Source organism: Eleginops maclovinus, chromosome 12 (genome assembly GCF_036324505.1).
Source record: "Eleginops maclovinus isolate JMC-PN-2008 ecotype Puerto Natales chromosome 12, JC_Emac_rtc_rv5, whole genome shotgun sequence".
NCBI classification, from domain to species: domain Eukaryota; kingdom Metazoa; phylum Chordata; class Actinopteri; order Perciformes; family Eleginopidae; genus Eleginops; species Eleginops maclovinus.
In genome coordinates, this window is record NC_086360.1 from 29,147,522 (window position 1) to 29,165,108 (window position 17,587).

The 17,587-nt window shown below is 41.1% G+C and overlaps 2 protein-coding genes across 4 annotated transcripts in view; one reads left to right on the forward strand and one right to left on the reverse strand.

The window, feature by feature from the left end:
- Positions 1-559: 559 nt before the first annotated feature.
- On the reverse strand, positions 560-4,109 carry LOC134873959 (kazal-type serine protease inhibitor domain-containing protein 1-like). Its single transcript, XM_063897891.1, has 4 exons — positions 3,303-4,109; positions 1,812-1,972; positions 1,330-1,477; positions 560-871 (listed from the first exon to the last, which is right to left on the reverse strand). Exons 1-4 carry the CDS (start codon positions 3,769-3,771, stop codon positions 786-788), a joined length of 864 nt encoding a protein of 287 aa, XP_063753961.1. The 5' UTR covers positions 3,772-4,109; the 3' UTR covers positions 560-785.
- Positions 4,110-11,139: 7,030 nt separating this feature from the next.
- ciz1b (cdkn1a interacting zinc finger protein 1b) overlaps positions 11,140-17,587 on the forward strand; it is a 7,651-nt gene continuing 1,203 nt past the window's right edge. The window contains exons 1-10 of one of the 3 annotated variants that reach the window (XM_063896459.1): positions 11,140-11,248; positions 13,579-13,612; positions 13,877-14,035; positions 14,231-14,310; positions 15,201-15,259; positions 15,479-15,613; positions 15,762-15,856; positions 15,998-16,091; positions 16,510-16,613; positions 16,744-16,945. In XM_063896459.1, the coding sequence (XP_063752529.1) occupies positions 13,584-13,612; positions 13,877-14,035; positions 14,231-14,310; positions 15,201-15,259; positions 15,479-15,613; positions 15,762-15,856; positions 15,998-16,091; positions 16,510-16,613; positions 16,744-16,945 (957 nt within the window). In that variant the 5' untranslated portion in view covers positions 11,140-11,248; positions 13,579-13,583. Of the gene's footprint in view, positions 11,249-13,578; positions 13,613-13,876; positions 14,036-14,230; positions 14,311-15,200; positions 15,260-15,472; positions 15,614-15,761; positions 15,857-15,997; positions 16,092-16,509; positions 16,615-16,743; positions 16,946-17,587 lie in introns of all 3 variants that reach the window. The other 2 variants (XM_063896457.1, XM_063896458.1) reach the window with 2 other exon arrangements.

The following is a 17,587-nucleotide window of genomic DNA, read 5'->3' on the forward strand; positions in this document are numbered from 1 at the left end:
TTACATTCCAGGTCACAGACGCTTTTATCCAGAGACTTACACACTCAGTCCTGTGGGCAATCCCCCCAGGAGCAACATGGGGTGAAAGGACACACGGACATGCTGACTGCAGTGGGGATTGAACCTGTGCTCCCCTGATCAGAACACCAGCCTCCCTGATCCCTTATGGATAACAGCTTGACCTCTGCTTAGTGGATTTTGACAATTATTGAAAATGCTGCATTTATCCATTTATCACACTTCTTTATTCAAAAACGTCAGGTTAAACGAGGAAGAGGCCATAGTTCAACTGCCAGTGGTACCATTGTGTTCACCTCCTTTTCTAAATTCAACAGTGGGGTATTTACTGACGTTTTTTATGCGGTAGAACAAAACGTTAGAATCTCTCCAGCTTGTGTTAAACACAGACCTGATTTCAGGATAACAACCAAACACACATTCAGAAAACCATTGACTTCCAGACCAGGGGACAGGAAGTGAGGAAATGCTGACTCATGTCAGGGTGAAGGACTCATTCCTTTTGAAAGTCAGTGAGAAGGAACAGAAACAGCAGTTTGGTGGTTTTAACATTTATTAAAAAGATAAAGTAGTTTCACAGCAGCAGGAGACTCGGGCTCGAACCGGCGACGTCAACAACACGCTCAACATGCTGAGCCTCGTCACACTAATATGGATGATTATAATAAAAACATAACAAAACTTTATATTCCAGTCCCTCAGGGTGTGTTCTGTCCCCGCTGAAGGGAAGCCAGACGGCGTCAGGTGACAGGAAGTGACATCACACGTCAGTAAAAGTCCTGGTCGTAGTGGGTGGCGTCCATGAGGCGCTCCATCTCCGACACGCTGTCGGAAAGGTGGGACGACAGCTCCTCTGACGACACAGAGAGTTCAACCATCAATGCTCACATTAAACTGACCTACGTCACGATCTCACAAGATTAAAAACCACAGTTCCCCTCATGCGTGCCTTTTGGAACTGTAGCTAAATTAAAAGGACTTCAAAAACATGCAACTATAAAATACACAGCAGTCTGCCTTTTCCAAAACACCCAGAAAATAAGGAGTGCCTACCGGCTGTCTACACTACAGGTAAGGAAGCAACATGTACATTATTCACAATGTGAGCAAATACAAACCAACGCCAGCGGACAGAGAGAAGGAGAAACCCTTCAACACAGCATGGAGCGAACAAAGCCACAAAACCCCCCCGAGTCCAAACACTCAGACACACCTGGAGCGCTGTGGTCACGTGAATCTTTAGGGCAGTAAAACTTCCCTAAATACTTGCTCTGGATAAAAGTGTTACATGAATGTAGTGTGATGTCTCACCTGCTCCCAGTACTCCCAGTACAGCGGACGCCGACACCGACCCCATGTCATTGCGAGCGACGCAGCGATAGGTCCCCGAGTCCTCTGGCCCCGCCCCCTCAATCTGCAGCCAACTGGAGAGCTCAAATTTCAGCGGCCCACCCCTAGACTGAGGAGAGACGACAGGTGTGAGACCAGAGGAGAGTCCGGAGGCTCTGATAGAGAGGTGCAGCAACGGGTCGTAAACGCTGAGTCAGCATTTCCTCACTTCCTGTCCCCTGGTCCGGTGGTCAATGGTTCTCTGAATGTGTTTTGGGTTGTATCCTGGTTAACACAAGCTGAAGACATTTTAACTGAACTAAACATTTGTTTGACATTATTTTCGGCTATAATCCAAAATCACACAGAGAAATCCCATTGGACCAGGGAGATGCTGCCTTCAGGGCCCAACTCAGAAATACAACATCCCTGCACCGCTCTGTTGGTTACAGCTGGATGCTCACCTGTACTGAGATGTGGGGGTCGTCTCCGGGCAGGACAACGTCCCGGCCCTCCTTCCTCCACTCCACCAGAGCCATCGGGAATGCAAAGACCTCGCAGAGGAACGCCAGGCTACTTCCTGTCCCGTTCACCTGGCTTTGGGGGGGGACCTTGATGATGGGGACTGGGGAGGGATGGGTAACGGATTTATATATAAATACACTTTATTACACAAGAATACTAGATTCTGATTGATCGATTCGGACAGTTCAGAGGTCATTAATACTCGATAACACACGCTGCTAAGCAGAACACGCTGCCTTCAGGGTCCAACACAGCAATACGTCCTCCCTGCACCTCTCTGTGGGGGCTAAATACTACAGTAGTGCGTTGTTTGGAAGGAAGTCTCAGTTTTTTGGAGGAGTGAGGTCAGATCTAGAAACGATCAGATTAAGACCGACAGGAAACGGAGGATTCTGGAAGAAAACAGGAGGAGCGGAGGAACCGGCTCTCTGCTTATTCCTCTTCTCCATTAACTCTGAGGAATGTGCTGTTATTTAAGGATCATCTGTGTGTATCCTATCTGAACAACTACTGGAACAACAAACTCACACGCACACTCCCGCACACACACACACACACACACACACACACACACACACACACACACACACACACACACACACACACACACACACACACACACACACACACACACACACACACTAGATTTGAGGAAGTGTTACATTCTCTCTCTTTTTTACTGGATTAAAAGGTACATTTTTTGTGTATTCATACTACATTTATTCGAGTTCTGTTCTTAATCAGAATCAGAAACACTTTCTTTATCCCAAACTGGGAAATGTTTGCGTTGCAGCAGCGAAAAACAAAAAGCAAAACAAATACAAATAATCACCTAAAAAATAAAAATGAGAAATACACAAATGTACAAAAAGGCAATAATATAAATATAATGTCAGAGGACAGAGAGCACGTTGAGTCCAGGTCACAGAGAGTCCTGCAGCCAGAAGGGGGTTACAGAGTTACTGGGGAGCTGGAGCAGTCTGTTGGAGAAGGAGCTCTGCTGTCCTTCCAGCTGCAGGTGGAGAGGATGGGGGGGGTGGGGGGACAGCAGTCTGTTCAGAGTCCTCCTCTCCACCCCCCCAGCAAACGGCAGCAAAGAAGAGAGCACTATAACAACAGACTGGTGGAAGATCTCCAACATCTTGCTGCACACATTGAAGGATCTCAGCTTAAATACAATTTCCAGGTATGGGATGGAGGTTATTGGAAGTCTTTGAAATGAAATGTATTTCGTTCTAGATTAACATTCATCAGAGGACGGGAAATCACATCAGAAGAAACTATGTTTTAACTTCTGTTTTGTATTTTTCAGAGCAGACAGACAGACTGATGAAACATGACCACAAGGTGATGCAAGATTGCAAAACATAGATGTGAAAACAAAAGAGTTTGCCAGATGTCTAAAAGGTGATGCAGAGTGTGTGTCTCACCTGTCCTGCAGGGCCCCCCCTCTCTGCTCTGCAGCTCCGGTCTGCTGAAGGCTGCCTCTCTGAACTGACACATGTTGATGTAGGTGACTCCATCAGATCCACATACTGCCTCCTGCTCCTCACACACACAGACCTCCTCTTCCTCCTCATCTTCATCTGCTCCTCCTGCAGGGTCCGCCGCACACCGGAGCCCGGCCCCGCACAGCCCGTACCTCACGCTCCGGCCCCCCGGGAGGTCACAGGCCTGCCCTTCCAGGTTCCCACACTCCTGGCAGCAGTTGCAGGAGTCTGGAACTAGGCCGGCCCTGCAACCCCTTGTGTTCGGGCACAGGTCTTGCTCACACGGCCCGCAGAACCACTCCTCCTCCAGCAGCAGCGGTTCGGAGGAGGAGAGCAGGCCGGGCGGCAGGGTGGGGAGGGTCCGGCATGTGTGGAGGTGCAGACAGAAGAGGAGGATCACCAGGGGCATTTTACTCCCGGTCTGCGGGCTCAGGTAGACCACAAACACCGTCACCGGGACGGGGCAGGCGGTGGTGCTTCCTCCGGTGCAACCCAGAACCAGAACCGTGAATCTGACCGAGTGTCAGCGAGTTTAAACCCGACCCTTCACACTCCTCACCGGGGGAAACGCAGGGAAAACTCCGCGGGGAAAAGTTGGAAAAACTATGAAACTCAAAGGCTTCTCTGACTTTACTTTAAACCCGTTTTGTGTGAAAGTGTTTCCATTTTATTTTCTGAAACTCAATGAGGTTTAAACGGCTGAGTGGCTCGCGCTGCTCCGCCGCACAGACAGGCACGAGACACCACAGTTAAGTCTGCTGCAATAAAGCTCCAACATCCGGTCACATCCTTCAAAATAAAACCGTGTTGTTTTGAAGACACTAATGTTGAAGTGTGAAAACATTGTTATTGTGAAATAAAGAAAAACTTGAATTAACCTGAACTTAAAATATAATTTATTATGATTTAAAATGTTACTCTCTAAGTTAGTTTTATATTGGCTTATTTAATTGCATATTTTGTTCCAAATTTCATCCGTTTTAAAGTTCATTAAACGTTAACATTTGCTTTCTAACCAAATCCTCCCATCAGGTCACTGCTCCTCTGTTGCAGCTGGATGTAATAATACAATTCTTCTTCTTCTTCTTCTTCTTCGTTATTTAACCAGGATACGTTTAATTGAGACTAAAAATCTCTCTTCTAAGAGTCATGGCGCTCGCATCACAGTTACAGACAACTTCAGACAGTCACAATCAAAACCCAACCACAGTCCGAACAAGGACAGCCAAAGCGTTTACTGACACAGCGGCTTCAAAGAGAGTCGCCTTACAGAAACCACAGGAGCAGGGCACTGGGCCCCCTCCTCCCCAGTTCAGTGCAGACTGCTGGGACAGTGAGGAAAACACAGCCGACTTCCCAATCTGAGACTCAAATATCTTTGTTTTATTTTGAAGGAGCAGCAGTTGTACTTCCGTCTGTTTGGGGGTCTCAGACGGTGGTGTGTTTGGTGTGCCCCCCCCCCCCCCCCCCCCCCCCACATCTGTTGAAGTGTTTTCTGGTCTGGAGAGGTTCCCTGGGTCCTGCAGGAGGTTTCAGGTTCTTTATTGGGGATCCAGGAATTCTTAGTTGGGAATATCCTGGAAAGTCTTTACAGGTTTCCCTAAGGGGGTCTGTTGGGTGTGAGGAAGATCCAAAGAACCTCTAAACCAGACAAATAACGCTTTATAATTTCAGTTATTACCGTGTTGTATTTATGGACATTCATCAACCTCTTCCTTGTTTGTCTTTGTTTGTCTACTTCCTCCTCCTGTTGCCCCCTTTGGTCTCCTTTAGTCCACTTTAGTTCCCTTTAGTCTCCTTTAGTTCCCTTTAGTCTCCTTTGGTCTCCTTTAGTCCCCTTTAGTCTCCTTTAGTCTCATTTAGTCTCCCTTAATGGAACAAACCTGGTGCAGACCCCAACAACTTGAATCATTTCCACCCAAGCCCAGGTCCACTCATCTGAACCACCACAGTCTTTTTGAAGAACTTCAGCCCGGTTTCCGCTCCTCACCCGGTTTCCGCTCCTCACCCGGTGCAGAGACGGCCATGGTTGAAATCAAACGGTCTGCTGGTAGCAGCTGACTCTGGGCTCTCACCCGTACTCATCCTCCTCGATGTGCCTGCAGCCTTTCACACCATCTCACATCCCATCCTCCGACAGATTACCTTCCATTGGTATCACTGGCACACCCCTCCACCTGGTTCAGATCGTCCCTCACCGGCCGGACTCACTTTGTCCAACTCAAACACTTCCAACCACAGTCCCTTCAGTCTGCACTGGTGTTCCTCAGGGTTCTGTCCTGGGCCCCCTCCTAGTTATCATCCACCTCCTACCTCTCGGCCATATCTTCAGAAAATGCAATATTCAATTTCACTGTTACGCGGACGACACCCAGCTCTATTTCCCACCACAACCCACTCCCTGCCGCTCACTTCTGCCCTCTTGACCACCATGGGGTCAAGAGCCTTCAGCCACTCTGCCCTGCCCCCCCCCCCCCTCTCTGGAACTCTCTCCCACAACACATCCGTAATATTGGACTCACTCTCAACCTTCAAAACCCACCTTTTTAAAACTGGCCTGTTCTGTCTCATAATTACTCTAAACTGATTGTTGTTTTTAAGTCTTTGTTTTTAAGTCTGGAATTACTGTTTGACCTTTGTCTTTAACTTACGCTCTGTAAGGTGTCCTTGAGAGCTTTGAAAGGCACCTATAAATAAAATGTATTATTATTATTATTATTATTATTTATTATTATTATTATTATTATCATTATTATTATTATTATTATTATTATTATTATTGTTTATTTTATTTTATATTTTTTTATTATTTATTGTTATTTATTTTAATTGTTATTTATTATAATTATTATTATTATTTTATTGTTTTTATTATTTTTTTTGTTGTTATTATTATTAATTTTTATTTTTTATTTTATTATTATTATCTTATTTTTATTAATTTTTTTTATTATATTTTGTATTATTATTTTTTTTTTTTTTAAAATATTATTTTTTTGGGTTTTTAATTATTTTTTGTTATTATTTTTAATTTTATTATATTTTTTTAAATTTATTATAATTGTTATTATTATTATTTTGTTATTATTTTTATTTATTATTATTATTATTTTTATTTTATTATTATTATTGTTATTGTTTTATTATTTTTTAAATTTTTATTTTGTTTTATTATTAATTTTTTTTATTTTTTTAAAATTATTTTTGTTATTTTTATTTTTGTTATTATTTTATATTTATTTTATTTTTATTTTTTTAATTTTTTATTTAAATTTTTGTTTTTATATTTTAAAATTTTTTATTATTATTATTAGTTTTTGAAATTATTTTTTTTTTTTTTGTTTTTTTTATTATTTTTTGTATATTATTTTTTATTATTTTATTGTTTTTTGTTTTTATTATTTTTTTTATTTATTATATTATTATTATTGTTTTTTTATTAGTTTTTTTTATATTTTTTTTATTATTATTTTTTTTTTATTTTTTTTTATATTATATAATATGATTTGGTTTTTTTATTATTATATTTTGTTTTTTTATTATTTTTTTTAATTTTTTTAATTAAATTATTTTATTTTATTGTTTTTTTATTTTTAAATTTTTTTTTTTTAATTTTTTTATTTTATATTGTTTATTATTATTTTTAATTTTTATAAATTTTTTTATTTTTATTATTTTTTATTTTTTAGAATTTATTATTTTTTTTTAAAAATTTTTTTTATTTTTTAAAAAAGGACCCTTGTTGTTCCCGTGTGGAGGTTCCCTCAATGAGTTTTTGGGTTTCGAGATCTGACGGAGGAGAATCAGGATCCGCTGACAGGAAGTTCAAATCCTCTGAGATCAGATCTGTCTGAGCTTCAGGAAAGAGAAGTGCCATGTGGTGAATCCATTACCAAAACCCAGACAGGAGCTTCACTGCAGGGGACTCTCTCTCAGCGAGGCAAAGTACAACAGCCTCCCCTTAAGAAGCACCAGGCAGAGTAATATATTACTATAGTTATTAATGCATGTTGCAGCTAACGGAGGGCTTTATAAACAGCTGGGGAGTATAACCTATTTATATTAGTGCTGTCAAACGATTACAGGTTGAGATTAATCACAAGTTTAAAATACTAGTATTTACTTGTATTTTTGGGGGGGATAAAACAAATACATCATGTGTGGTGGAATAAAGAAATGCATGACAAACTGGTTAGAGGAACCACAGTTTTTACTTCATTATAAGATCTCAGCTTAGTTGTGATCATTTCTGAACTAGAATCTATTAGTTTGCTGAGTAAGAAGTGTCAGGGAGTGCTTGGCATTGCCCACAACATCCGTAATGAACTGCAGACTAGAAGGATTAGCAGACAACCACATAAACAGTTACAAAGTGACGCTTGCTACAAAGTGAATGTGAACAGCTTGCCTGTAAAGAGTTTGCAAAGTAACATCTCACCCAAATGAATGCTGTAGTGAGCAACAGTGGGCCTATTTAACAAACTGAATGCCATAGTGTCTTTGAAGGTACAGAGTGAGCAGTCCCTTTTCACTCTTAGTTGAATCAGATTAATTTAAACAGCGTGAACTTGTGTGACATGACTCCAGTCCACCTGTTCATACACTCTACTTTTCTTTCAACCCGTTGCTCAGGCAGACCAGCTTGTTGACATTTTCAGATGACAGAGCGGACCTCTTCTTCTGCACAATGTGGCCTGCCAAAGAAAACAGTCTCTCACATGGCACTGTTGAGGCAGGTGTAGCCAAGCACCTCTGTGCAATATGGGCCAGCTTACCATCAGCACCTGAGTGTGCCGCCCACCACTGTAGGCACAGCATCAAGCCGGACACGTATTTGTCCTCCTTCTAGGACAAATACGTGTCCGGACGTCGGACAGGGCATTGAAAAGCCGGACTGTTCATCACTGCAATATGTGCACACAACTTTGGTTTGATCTAAACTTCCGTCTGGAAGCTTTTTAAAACGAAATGTACCGTTAAGCACAACAGGGACCGCCTCCTCAGTCATCGTGTTATCTGTGCTTGTGACGCCTTTCAGTAATTCAGCCAGGTAAACATGCGCGCTGGAATTACGGTAGGAAGTTTGGGGTCAAACTTGAGAATGTGATTCATTTGCGTTAATTTTTTTTTTAAGGCGTTATGGTTTCAAGATTCATCGCGGGCGTTAACGCAGTAACGTTGACAGCCCTAATATTAATATATCATAAAGTCTCTCTTTCCCATCAGAGGAAACAGGGGTTTATTTTTGGGATTTGATAGACTTTGGGATTTTTAGGAGAAAAAACATGGGAATGATTTAAGAAAGAAGTTGAACAATTAAGATGAAAAAAGTCTGAAGATGAAGGGAATAATGGCCCCTTAATTTGATGAAATGTGGAATTCTGTTGGATAAAAAATTGGAATATTGCGAGAGAAATTTGAAATTCACAAACAGGATTGGTGACTAAGCTCGTTTGTGATATTCATGGTCAGGATTTTGAGGCATAGTCATGGGGGAGGGGGTTTGCAGTTGGGTGGGCTAAGGATTGCACCACTGCTGTTTGCAGATGATGTGGTCCTAATGGCTTCATCGGTCTGTGACCTTCAGCACTCACTGGATCGGTTCGCGGCCGAGTGTGAAGCGGCTGGGATGAGGATCAGCACCTCCAAATCTGAGGCCATGGTTCTCAGCAGGAAACCGATGGACCGTCCACTCCAGGTAGGGAATGAAGCCTCACCCCAAGTGAAGGAGTTCAAGGATCTCGGGGTCTTGTTCTCGAGTGAGGGAACAATGGAGCGTGAGATGGGCCGGAGAATCGGAGCAGCGGGAGCGGTACTGCAGTCGCTTTAACCGCACCACTGTGAGGAAAAGAGAGCTGAGCCAGAAGGCAAAGCTCTCTGTCTACCGGGCCATCTTCGTTCCTACCCTCACCTATGGTCATGAAGGATGGGTCAGGACCGAAAGAACGAGATCGCGGATACAAGCGGCCGAAATGGGATTTCTCCGCAGGGTGGCTGGCATCTCCCTTAGGGATAAGGTGAGAGGTTCAGTCATCCAGGAGGGACTCGGAGTACAACCGCTGCTCCTTCGCGTTGAAAGGAACCAGTTAAGGTGGTTCGGGCACCTAGTGAGGATGCCACCTCGGCGCCTCCCTAGGGAGGTGTTCCAGGCACGTCCAGCTGGGAAGAGACCGAGGGGTAGACCTCGGACCAGGTGGAGGGATTATATCTCTCGGCTGGCCTGGGAGCGCCTTGGAATCCCCCAGTCAGAGCTGGTTGATGTGGCCAGGGAAAGAGAAGCTTGGGGCTCTCTGCTGGAGCTGTTACCTCCGAGACCCTGACGGAGAGGCGGGAGAAGATGGATGGATGGATGGATGGATGGATGGATGGATGGATGGATAGATGGATGGATGGATGGATGGATGGATGGATGGATGGATGGATGGATGGATGGATGGATGGATGGATGGATGGATGGATGGATGGATGGATGGATGGATGGATGGATGGATGGATGGATGGATGGATGGATGGATGGATGGATGGAAATTTGAAATTATTTTGTTGATAAAACCAAATAGTATGTGAAAAGTGTCAGAGAGTCTAAATATAACAACAATAAACACCAATTAATTTAATTAAAAGTAAATCAGATTATTGTATTGTTTTGATAAATTCATTTTTATATTATATTACAAATTGAATTATTATGATTTCTAAATTTGTCTGAATATTATGAGACAAATATCAAATATTTTTTATATTAAAACATTTGAATATGAGAAGTGAGGCGGAAGAAGGATAACACATTATGACGTTCAAACAAATAGAAAATTAGGACATTTATATCCAAGTTTTAGAAATACATTCCTGTTCAATGCTGAAAATAAATCCTTTCCTGTAGATTGAACATGAGCGTTATAAACATGTACATAAATATTTTCAGCTCAAACTTTGGTCGTGTTTTAGTTTTTCTGAAGTTTTTCCACACGGACAAAACCTTTTCCAACCAGGAATGAAAAACACATGACAGACTCAAATCAACAACAGAACCGCCGTTTAAACATATAGAGAGAGAGTGTTTGTGTGTGTGTGTGTGTGTGTGTGTGTGTGTGTGTGTGTGTGTGTGTGTGTGTGTGTGTGTGTGTGTGTGTGTGTGTGTGTGTGTGTGTGTGTGTGTGATTTATATTCCAGGCTGGAAACATTTATCACTGTACAGACAGAGCGAAAACAGATCAAATAGCAACTGTTTACGTGTGTGTGTGTGTGTGTGTGTGTGTGTGTGTGTGTGTGTGTGTGTGTGTGTGTGTGTGTGTGTGTGTGTGTGTGTGTGTGTGTGTGTGTGTGTGTGTGTGTGTGTGTGTACAGTACAAGACATACAGCACTGCGGAAGTTAAAGTGTAATGATCTTATTGTGTGTTTCTGTGTTTTAAGGACAGATTCACGTTATTTTAAGGTTTATAGACTGTACTGGAAAAGAGCCTGCACACACACAGCACACGTTATTTATGTATGCATGTTTTTATTTATTCATGTGTTATTTATTTGTTCGTTTATGTAATTATTTTATATATATGTATTCACTTATTTATTTATGTGTATTTATTCAAATGTATTATTCCAGGAGCCAACAGGTAAACAATGATGTCATGTAACCACAGCTCTGTCTCTGGTTTATATTGTTTATTTCATAAATGTTTTTTTAATTTAAATTCTATCTTTTTTTAAAGCTTTTTTTCTGTATTTATGTAGAATGTATAACCACTGGTGTGTCCAGCTGCAGTTCCTCTGGTATCCGCAGTTCTCCTCCCCGCCAGCAGGAGGCGACAGAGAGTCCCAGAGAGCGAGACAACCAGCAAGTCAGTTTGTTTACATGTAGCTGAGTTAGCTTTAGCATCTTCTGAGCGGTAAGTCTTTTTCTGTGGTTATATCTGTGTATTTAGGGTCTGCCGAACACTATGCGGAAATACAACTCCTGAAAGTAACCTCTGTTTGTTTAGGGGAGCCGCTAACGGTAGGTAAACAACAACAGAGAGCCAGAGTCCTGTTAGAAATGTGAGGTTTAAAGATGTTTCAGCTCATAAACCCAATACGATCCCGTATATTAAACCGAAAAAGACATGGCATTAATTTGTAAAAGACACTGTTAGCTTCGGCGAATAAATCAGTGGAAATCACTTCCAATGTATTAACATGTAAAACAAATAAAATGGTAGAAAATAGTGACAGTTGCCGATCCTCCTTCAAGTCCAGGTTATTTAATATTAAAAGACATGGTATTAATCTGTGGAAAACACTGTTCAATTCTCCTTATACATCAGCACAATCACTTCCGAATAAAACAAATAAAATGTTAGAAAATAGTGATCCTCCCTCAAGTCCAGGTTGATGTATCTGAGTTGTACTTATTGTGTCGCTTAATTTATTAATTGGTATATTAAATATTAAAATACTTCATATGTATCTGCAGAAACCACTCTTCAATCCGGCTTAGAAACTAACACAAAGCAATTAAAACATGTCACGTAAATATTAAATAAATACTGAAAATAGTGAAATAGTTTCCATCGCTGTTTCCCCAAAGTGATTTCTGAATGAATCAGAAGTACCTTATTTATGTTTGCATGCAGCAGCGAAATACTAAGAGAAGCCCAACAAATACAAATAATTAGAGGTGGGATAAGTACTCAGGTCTTGTACTTGAGTAAAGTAGAAGTACGCAGAGCTTGTACTTGAGTAAAGTAGAAGTACTCAGGTCTTGTACTTGAGTAAAGTAGAAGTACTCAGATCTTGTACTTGAGTAAAGTAGAAGTACTCAGATCTTGTACTTGAGTAAAGTAGAAGTACTCAGGTCTTGTACTTGAGTAAAGTAGAAGTACTCAGATCTTGTACTTGAGTAAAGTAGAAGTACTCAGATCTTGTACTTGAGTAAAGTAGAAGTACTCAGGTCTTGTACTTGAGTAAAGTAGAAGTACTCAGATCTTGTACTTGAGTAAAGTAGAAGTACTCAGGTCTTGTACTTGAGTAAAGTAGAAGTACTCAGGTCTTGTACTTGAGTAAAGTAGAAGTACTCAGGTCTTGTACTTGAGTAAAGTAGAAGTACTCAGATCTTGTACTTGAGTAAAAGTAGAAGTACTCAGATCTTGTACTTGAGTAAAGTAGAAGTACTCAGGTCTTGTACTTGAGTAAAGTAGAAGTACTCAGGTCTTGTACTTGAGTAAAGTAGAAGTACTCAGATCTTGTACTTGAGTAAAGTAGAAGTACTCAGGTCTTGTACTTGAGTAAAGTAGAAGTACTCAGATCTTGTACTTGAGTAAAAGTAGAAGTACTCAGATCTTGTACTTGAGTAAAGTAGAAGTACTCAGATCTTGTTCTTGAGTAAAGTAGAAGTACTCAGATCTTGTACTTGAGTAAAGTAGAAGTACTCAGATCTTGTATTTGAGTAAAGTAGAAGTACTCAGATCTTGTACTTGAGTAAAAGTAGAAGTACTCAGATCTTGTACTTGAGTAAAGTAGAAGTACTCAGATCTTGTACTTGAGTAAACTAGAAGTACTCAGGTCTGTACTTGAGTAAAAGTAGAAGTACTCAGATCTTGTACTTGAGTTAAAGTAGAAGTACTCAGACCGTGTACTTGAGTAAAGTAGAAGTACTCAGGTCTTGTACTTGAGTAAAGTAGAAGTACTCAGATCTTGTACTTGAGTAAAAGTAGAAGTACTCAGATCTTGTACTTGAGTAAAGTAGAAGTACTCAGATCTTGTTCTTGAGTAAAGTAGAAGTACTCAGATCTTGTACTTGAGTAAAGTAGAAGTACTCAGATCTTGTATTTGAGTAAAGTAGAAGTACTCAGATCTTGTACTTGAGTAAAAGTAGAAGTACTCAGATCTTGTACTTGAGTAAAGTAGAAGTACTCAGATCTTGTACTTGAGTAAACTAGAAGTACTCAGGTCTGTACTTGAGTAAAAGTAGAAGTACTCAGATCTTGTACTTGAGTTAAAGTAGAAGTACTCAGACCGTGTACTTGAGTAAAGTAGAAGTACTCAGATCTTGTACTTGAGTAAAGTAGAAGTACTCAGATCTTGTACTTGAGTAAAGTAGAAGTACTCAGATCTTGTACTTGAATAGAAGCAGAAGTACTGAAGTACAAAATAGCAAAACAAATACTTCAAAATGGTACTTTAGTACAGGACTTCACTCCGCTCTCTTCAGATGTTTCTAACAGATCTATTTCTCCATCAGACACCATGGTCAAACAGCAGAGGAGAACGGACAGGTCAGGATTATGATTATTGATTTGTTTGTATTGTTGTTGATATTTTGATTTGTCTTAGTATTATTGTTGATATTTGTACTCTTAATATTCTAAAACATGTTGTTATTAGTATGATTGCACAGGACCAAATAAATAATAATCAATGTTGAAATATAAAAACCACAAAGACAGGGAGAACTTCTGGAGGTATAAATTAAACATATTTTACTCTTTAAGTCACTTTTTGTATTTTGAGCTGTGGTTTGTCCCCACGCTCTCCTGCAGGAGTTTTGATCCGGCTGCAGGGAGCAGCGTGCCGCGGGTTCGATTCCCCGCCGCCTGCCCGGTTCCCAGGAGAAGCTCCGGCACCACCGAAGAAGAGAGAGGAGACCCGGGAGCAGCTAGAGGTTCAGCAGAGACTAAGAGGCCCAGACTAGAGGGGGGGTGCGTCCAAATATCACTTTTCAATATCAGATTTCTCGTTTAGTTCCTTAAACTTATTTCTATCTGTTTTCTTTTTAATGATTCATTGCTTATCAAGATATTTGGTGATTCATTTCCTGACCATGTTTAAGGGATTGCTCTCTGAGACGTGTTGCTTTTTCAACTGGGAAATTATAACTTCCTTTTTTTTCTCAGAACGGAGGAGGCTCCGGCCATTAGAGAGAGAGCCCCGGGGTCATGTGATCAGCCGGGAGGGGAGAGCTGCTCCCCTGCAGGTGTGTCTGAGGAGATATCTGTTTTATATGAAGGATTTTTATCTCATAAAACATTCTTTTTTTGGGTCTTGTAAATGTGAGACTTTAATCTCAGAAAAGACTTAAATTCTTGTCAAACACTTTTTCGTTGAAGTACATTTTCCCCTTTAATTTCAGTCAAAGTTCCATTTATTTTCTGAAAGATTAACGACTTCGATCACATTTCTATTGTTGTTCTAGTATATTTGTTTAAGGTTTTTTATCCTTATAAAATTGTGGATATTTTCTAGCACATGTAAAAATATATGTAATTTATTTCTTTGAATTAATTTATTTTAATCCAGAAACTTTTTTTTTACAATTTACAATTTTAATTTCAGCAACAAAATAAAACTCCTAATAAATGTGTGATTTTTTATTGTTGGCACTTTCAAACTTTAATCGTATCAAATATTATAAAAGTTAAAAGAAATGTGTTTTGAAATTTAATTGTTAAAAAAAAAAACTTTGATCTAAAAAAGTTCAGAGGTTTTTAACTAAATTTAGGATGTGTTATTGTAAATGTAAAACGAAATATTTCAGAGTTTTTGCTTTTCATTAAATTTCTGAAAATGTAGGCTTTAAATCCCAGACAATATTCAATATATTTTCCAGTAAATCCATTATATTTTTGTTACATCTTTTGTTATTTTCCCCTAAATGTACGACTTTCATCGCAGAGAATATTCCAGTTGATTTATTTTGACAATAAGAAAATTTAACTTCCTTCGAAATAAATGAGTGAGTTCTTATGTTGTTCCTTTCCAAATTTAAATCAGAGACTATGCTGGATTTTTTCTCATTGTTTGTGATTTAATTTCTAAAAACGTTCTCATAGATTTATCTTTATTTTGGGGCTTTTTGTGCATTAGATGGAGTTTCCTGCAGACCGTCTCCTCCGGACCAGCAGGGCGCAGCAGAGCTCAGCGAGGTGGTGAACGTCGCCTCAGACTAATTCATTAATCATGGATAGCATGCGTGTTGTAATACTTCCTGTGTGTGTCATACGGTTTTATTTATTTACCTAATTTATATTGACTGTTTTCATATTCATTGCTTAATTTATTTATTTCAGGACATTAATCGTGTGTGTGTGTGTGTGTGTGTGTGTGTGTGTGTGTGTGTGTGTGTGTGTGTGTGTCAGCTGCAGGGTGTGAGGTCACTAAAGGTCACGATCCAGCAGCGCAGTGAGAGCCGAGCGTTCAGACAGACAGACGGGTCGGCAGAGAGACAGACAGACGGACTCCGCTGTCACGTCTGTCGCCTCACCTGTCGCTCTCTGGAGGTCACATCCCGCTCTCATCATAACAAGACTTACTTTATACTTTCAAACTAAAAACACTTTAAAATCTCAGAGAAAATGCTAATAGTTATGACCTCAGGATGTGTGTGTGTGTGTGTGTGTATATGTGTGTGTGTGTGTGTGTCTCCAGGTGTTTCAGGAACACATGGCGGGATCAGAGCACCTGAAGAAGCTGAAGGAGATGACACACTCCATCAGCCTCAACACACACACACTGCAGGACAGGTATACACGCACACACAGACACACACAGACACACGCACACACAGACACACGCACACACAGACACACACAGACACACGCACACACAGACACACGCACACACAGACCCACACGCACACGCTCTCACACACTCTCTCTCCTCAGGGGGCGTCGGCCCGACTCTCAGCGTTGGTGCAACGCCTGTCAGACTCACTTCAGCGGTGATGTCGTCATCCATCGACGGACCAAACAACACAAGGTGGGGAACAGCACTGATGACATCACTGGCACTGATGACATCACTGGCACTGATGACATCACTGGCACTGATGACATCACTGGCACAGCTGGCTCTGATTGGTCACTGGTTTATTGCCGTCTCATTTAACGAGTGGAACATTAAAAAGGTTGAAAAGTGGGAAAAACATTACCAGTAAAGGATATATAGTTACTCTTTTAATCTTAGCATTTCATTTGTAGTTTTTTTAGAATGGTTTTTGTTTATGTATTTCTTTCGTTAATCATTTGTTCATAGCCATATTTATGTATTACTTGAAACATATTGACCCATTTTATATACTTATGCAATCTTATTGACTCAAATAAAGACTGAGTGTGTGTGTGTGTGTGTGTGTGTGTGTGTGTGTGTGTGTGTGTGTGTGTGTGTGTGTGTGCAGACGTGTAAGCAGCTGTGCAGGCCCTTCTGTCCGGTGTGTAAATGTCCCTTCAGGACTCCTCGCAAGTTTGTGGAGCACATGAAGTCTGCAGAGCACAAGGAGCAGGTGAACACACCTGGTATATATTTCTCTCTGAATGGTGCTGCATGTACAGCGTAGAGAAACATGAATTCATCACGTTTTAGAAACTGGAAAACCTGGAATGTTTGTCAGTTTTTAAACCTGAAGTTTGACGGTGCAGGTGCAGCTGCAGGAGGCGCAGGAGGAGGAGCTGATCACTGTGGACGCTGTGGGCTGCTTCCAGGAGGAGGAGGAGGAGGAGGAGGAGGAGGAGGAGGGGGAGGAGGGGGAGGAGGGGGTAGAAGTAGCTAAAGAAGAAGGAGATGGTGCTGCAGGAAAAGAAGAAGCAGCAGGAGTAGTGAAAGCAGAGGTTGAGGTGAGTCTCTGCTAACCTCAGCTGTAGACCTTTCACATGTATCTTCCAAGGCCAGTACAGTGGTGCAGGGGGGGGGGGGGTTCTGATTTCTGAAGTAAAGAGCTAATGTTGGGCTATAGAGGAACTACAGCACGGTCACATGACTTCACGTCACCACCGCTAAGCTAAAGGAGGCTAATGTTGGGCTATAGAGGAACTACAGCACGGTCACATGACTTCACCTCACCACCGCTAAGCTAAAGGAGGCTAATGTTGGGCTATAAAGGAACTACAGCACGGTCACATGACTTCACGTCACCACCGCTAAGCTAAAGGAGGCTAATGTTGGGCTATAGAGGAACTACAGCACGGTCACATGACTTCACCTCACCACCGCTAAGCTAAAGGAGGCTAATGTTGGGCTATAGAGGAACTACAGCACGGTCACATGACTTCACGTCTCCACCGCTAAGCTAAAGGAGGCTAATGTTGTTAGTGATGCCATTTAGGTTAGGGTGACCAGACGTCCTCTTTTGTCCGGACATGTCCTCTTTTTAGGTCCTGTCCGGGGGGGTTTTATAAATTCATGAAAACGTCCGGTTTTCACAGTTTTTCATGGGACCATTAAGCGTGTACTTAAATTGAATGGCTCTTGGCCCAGAA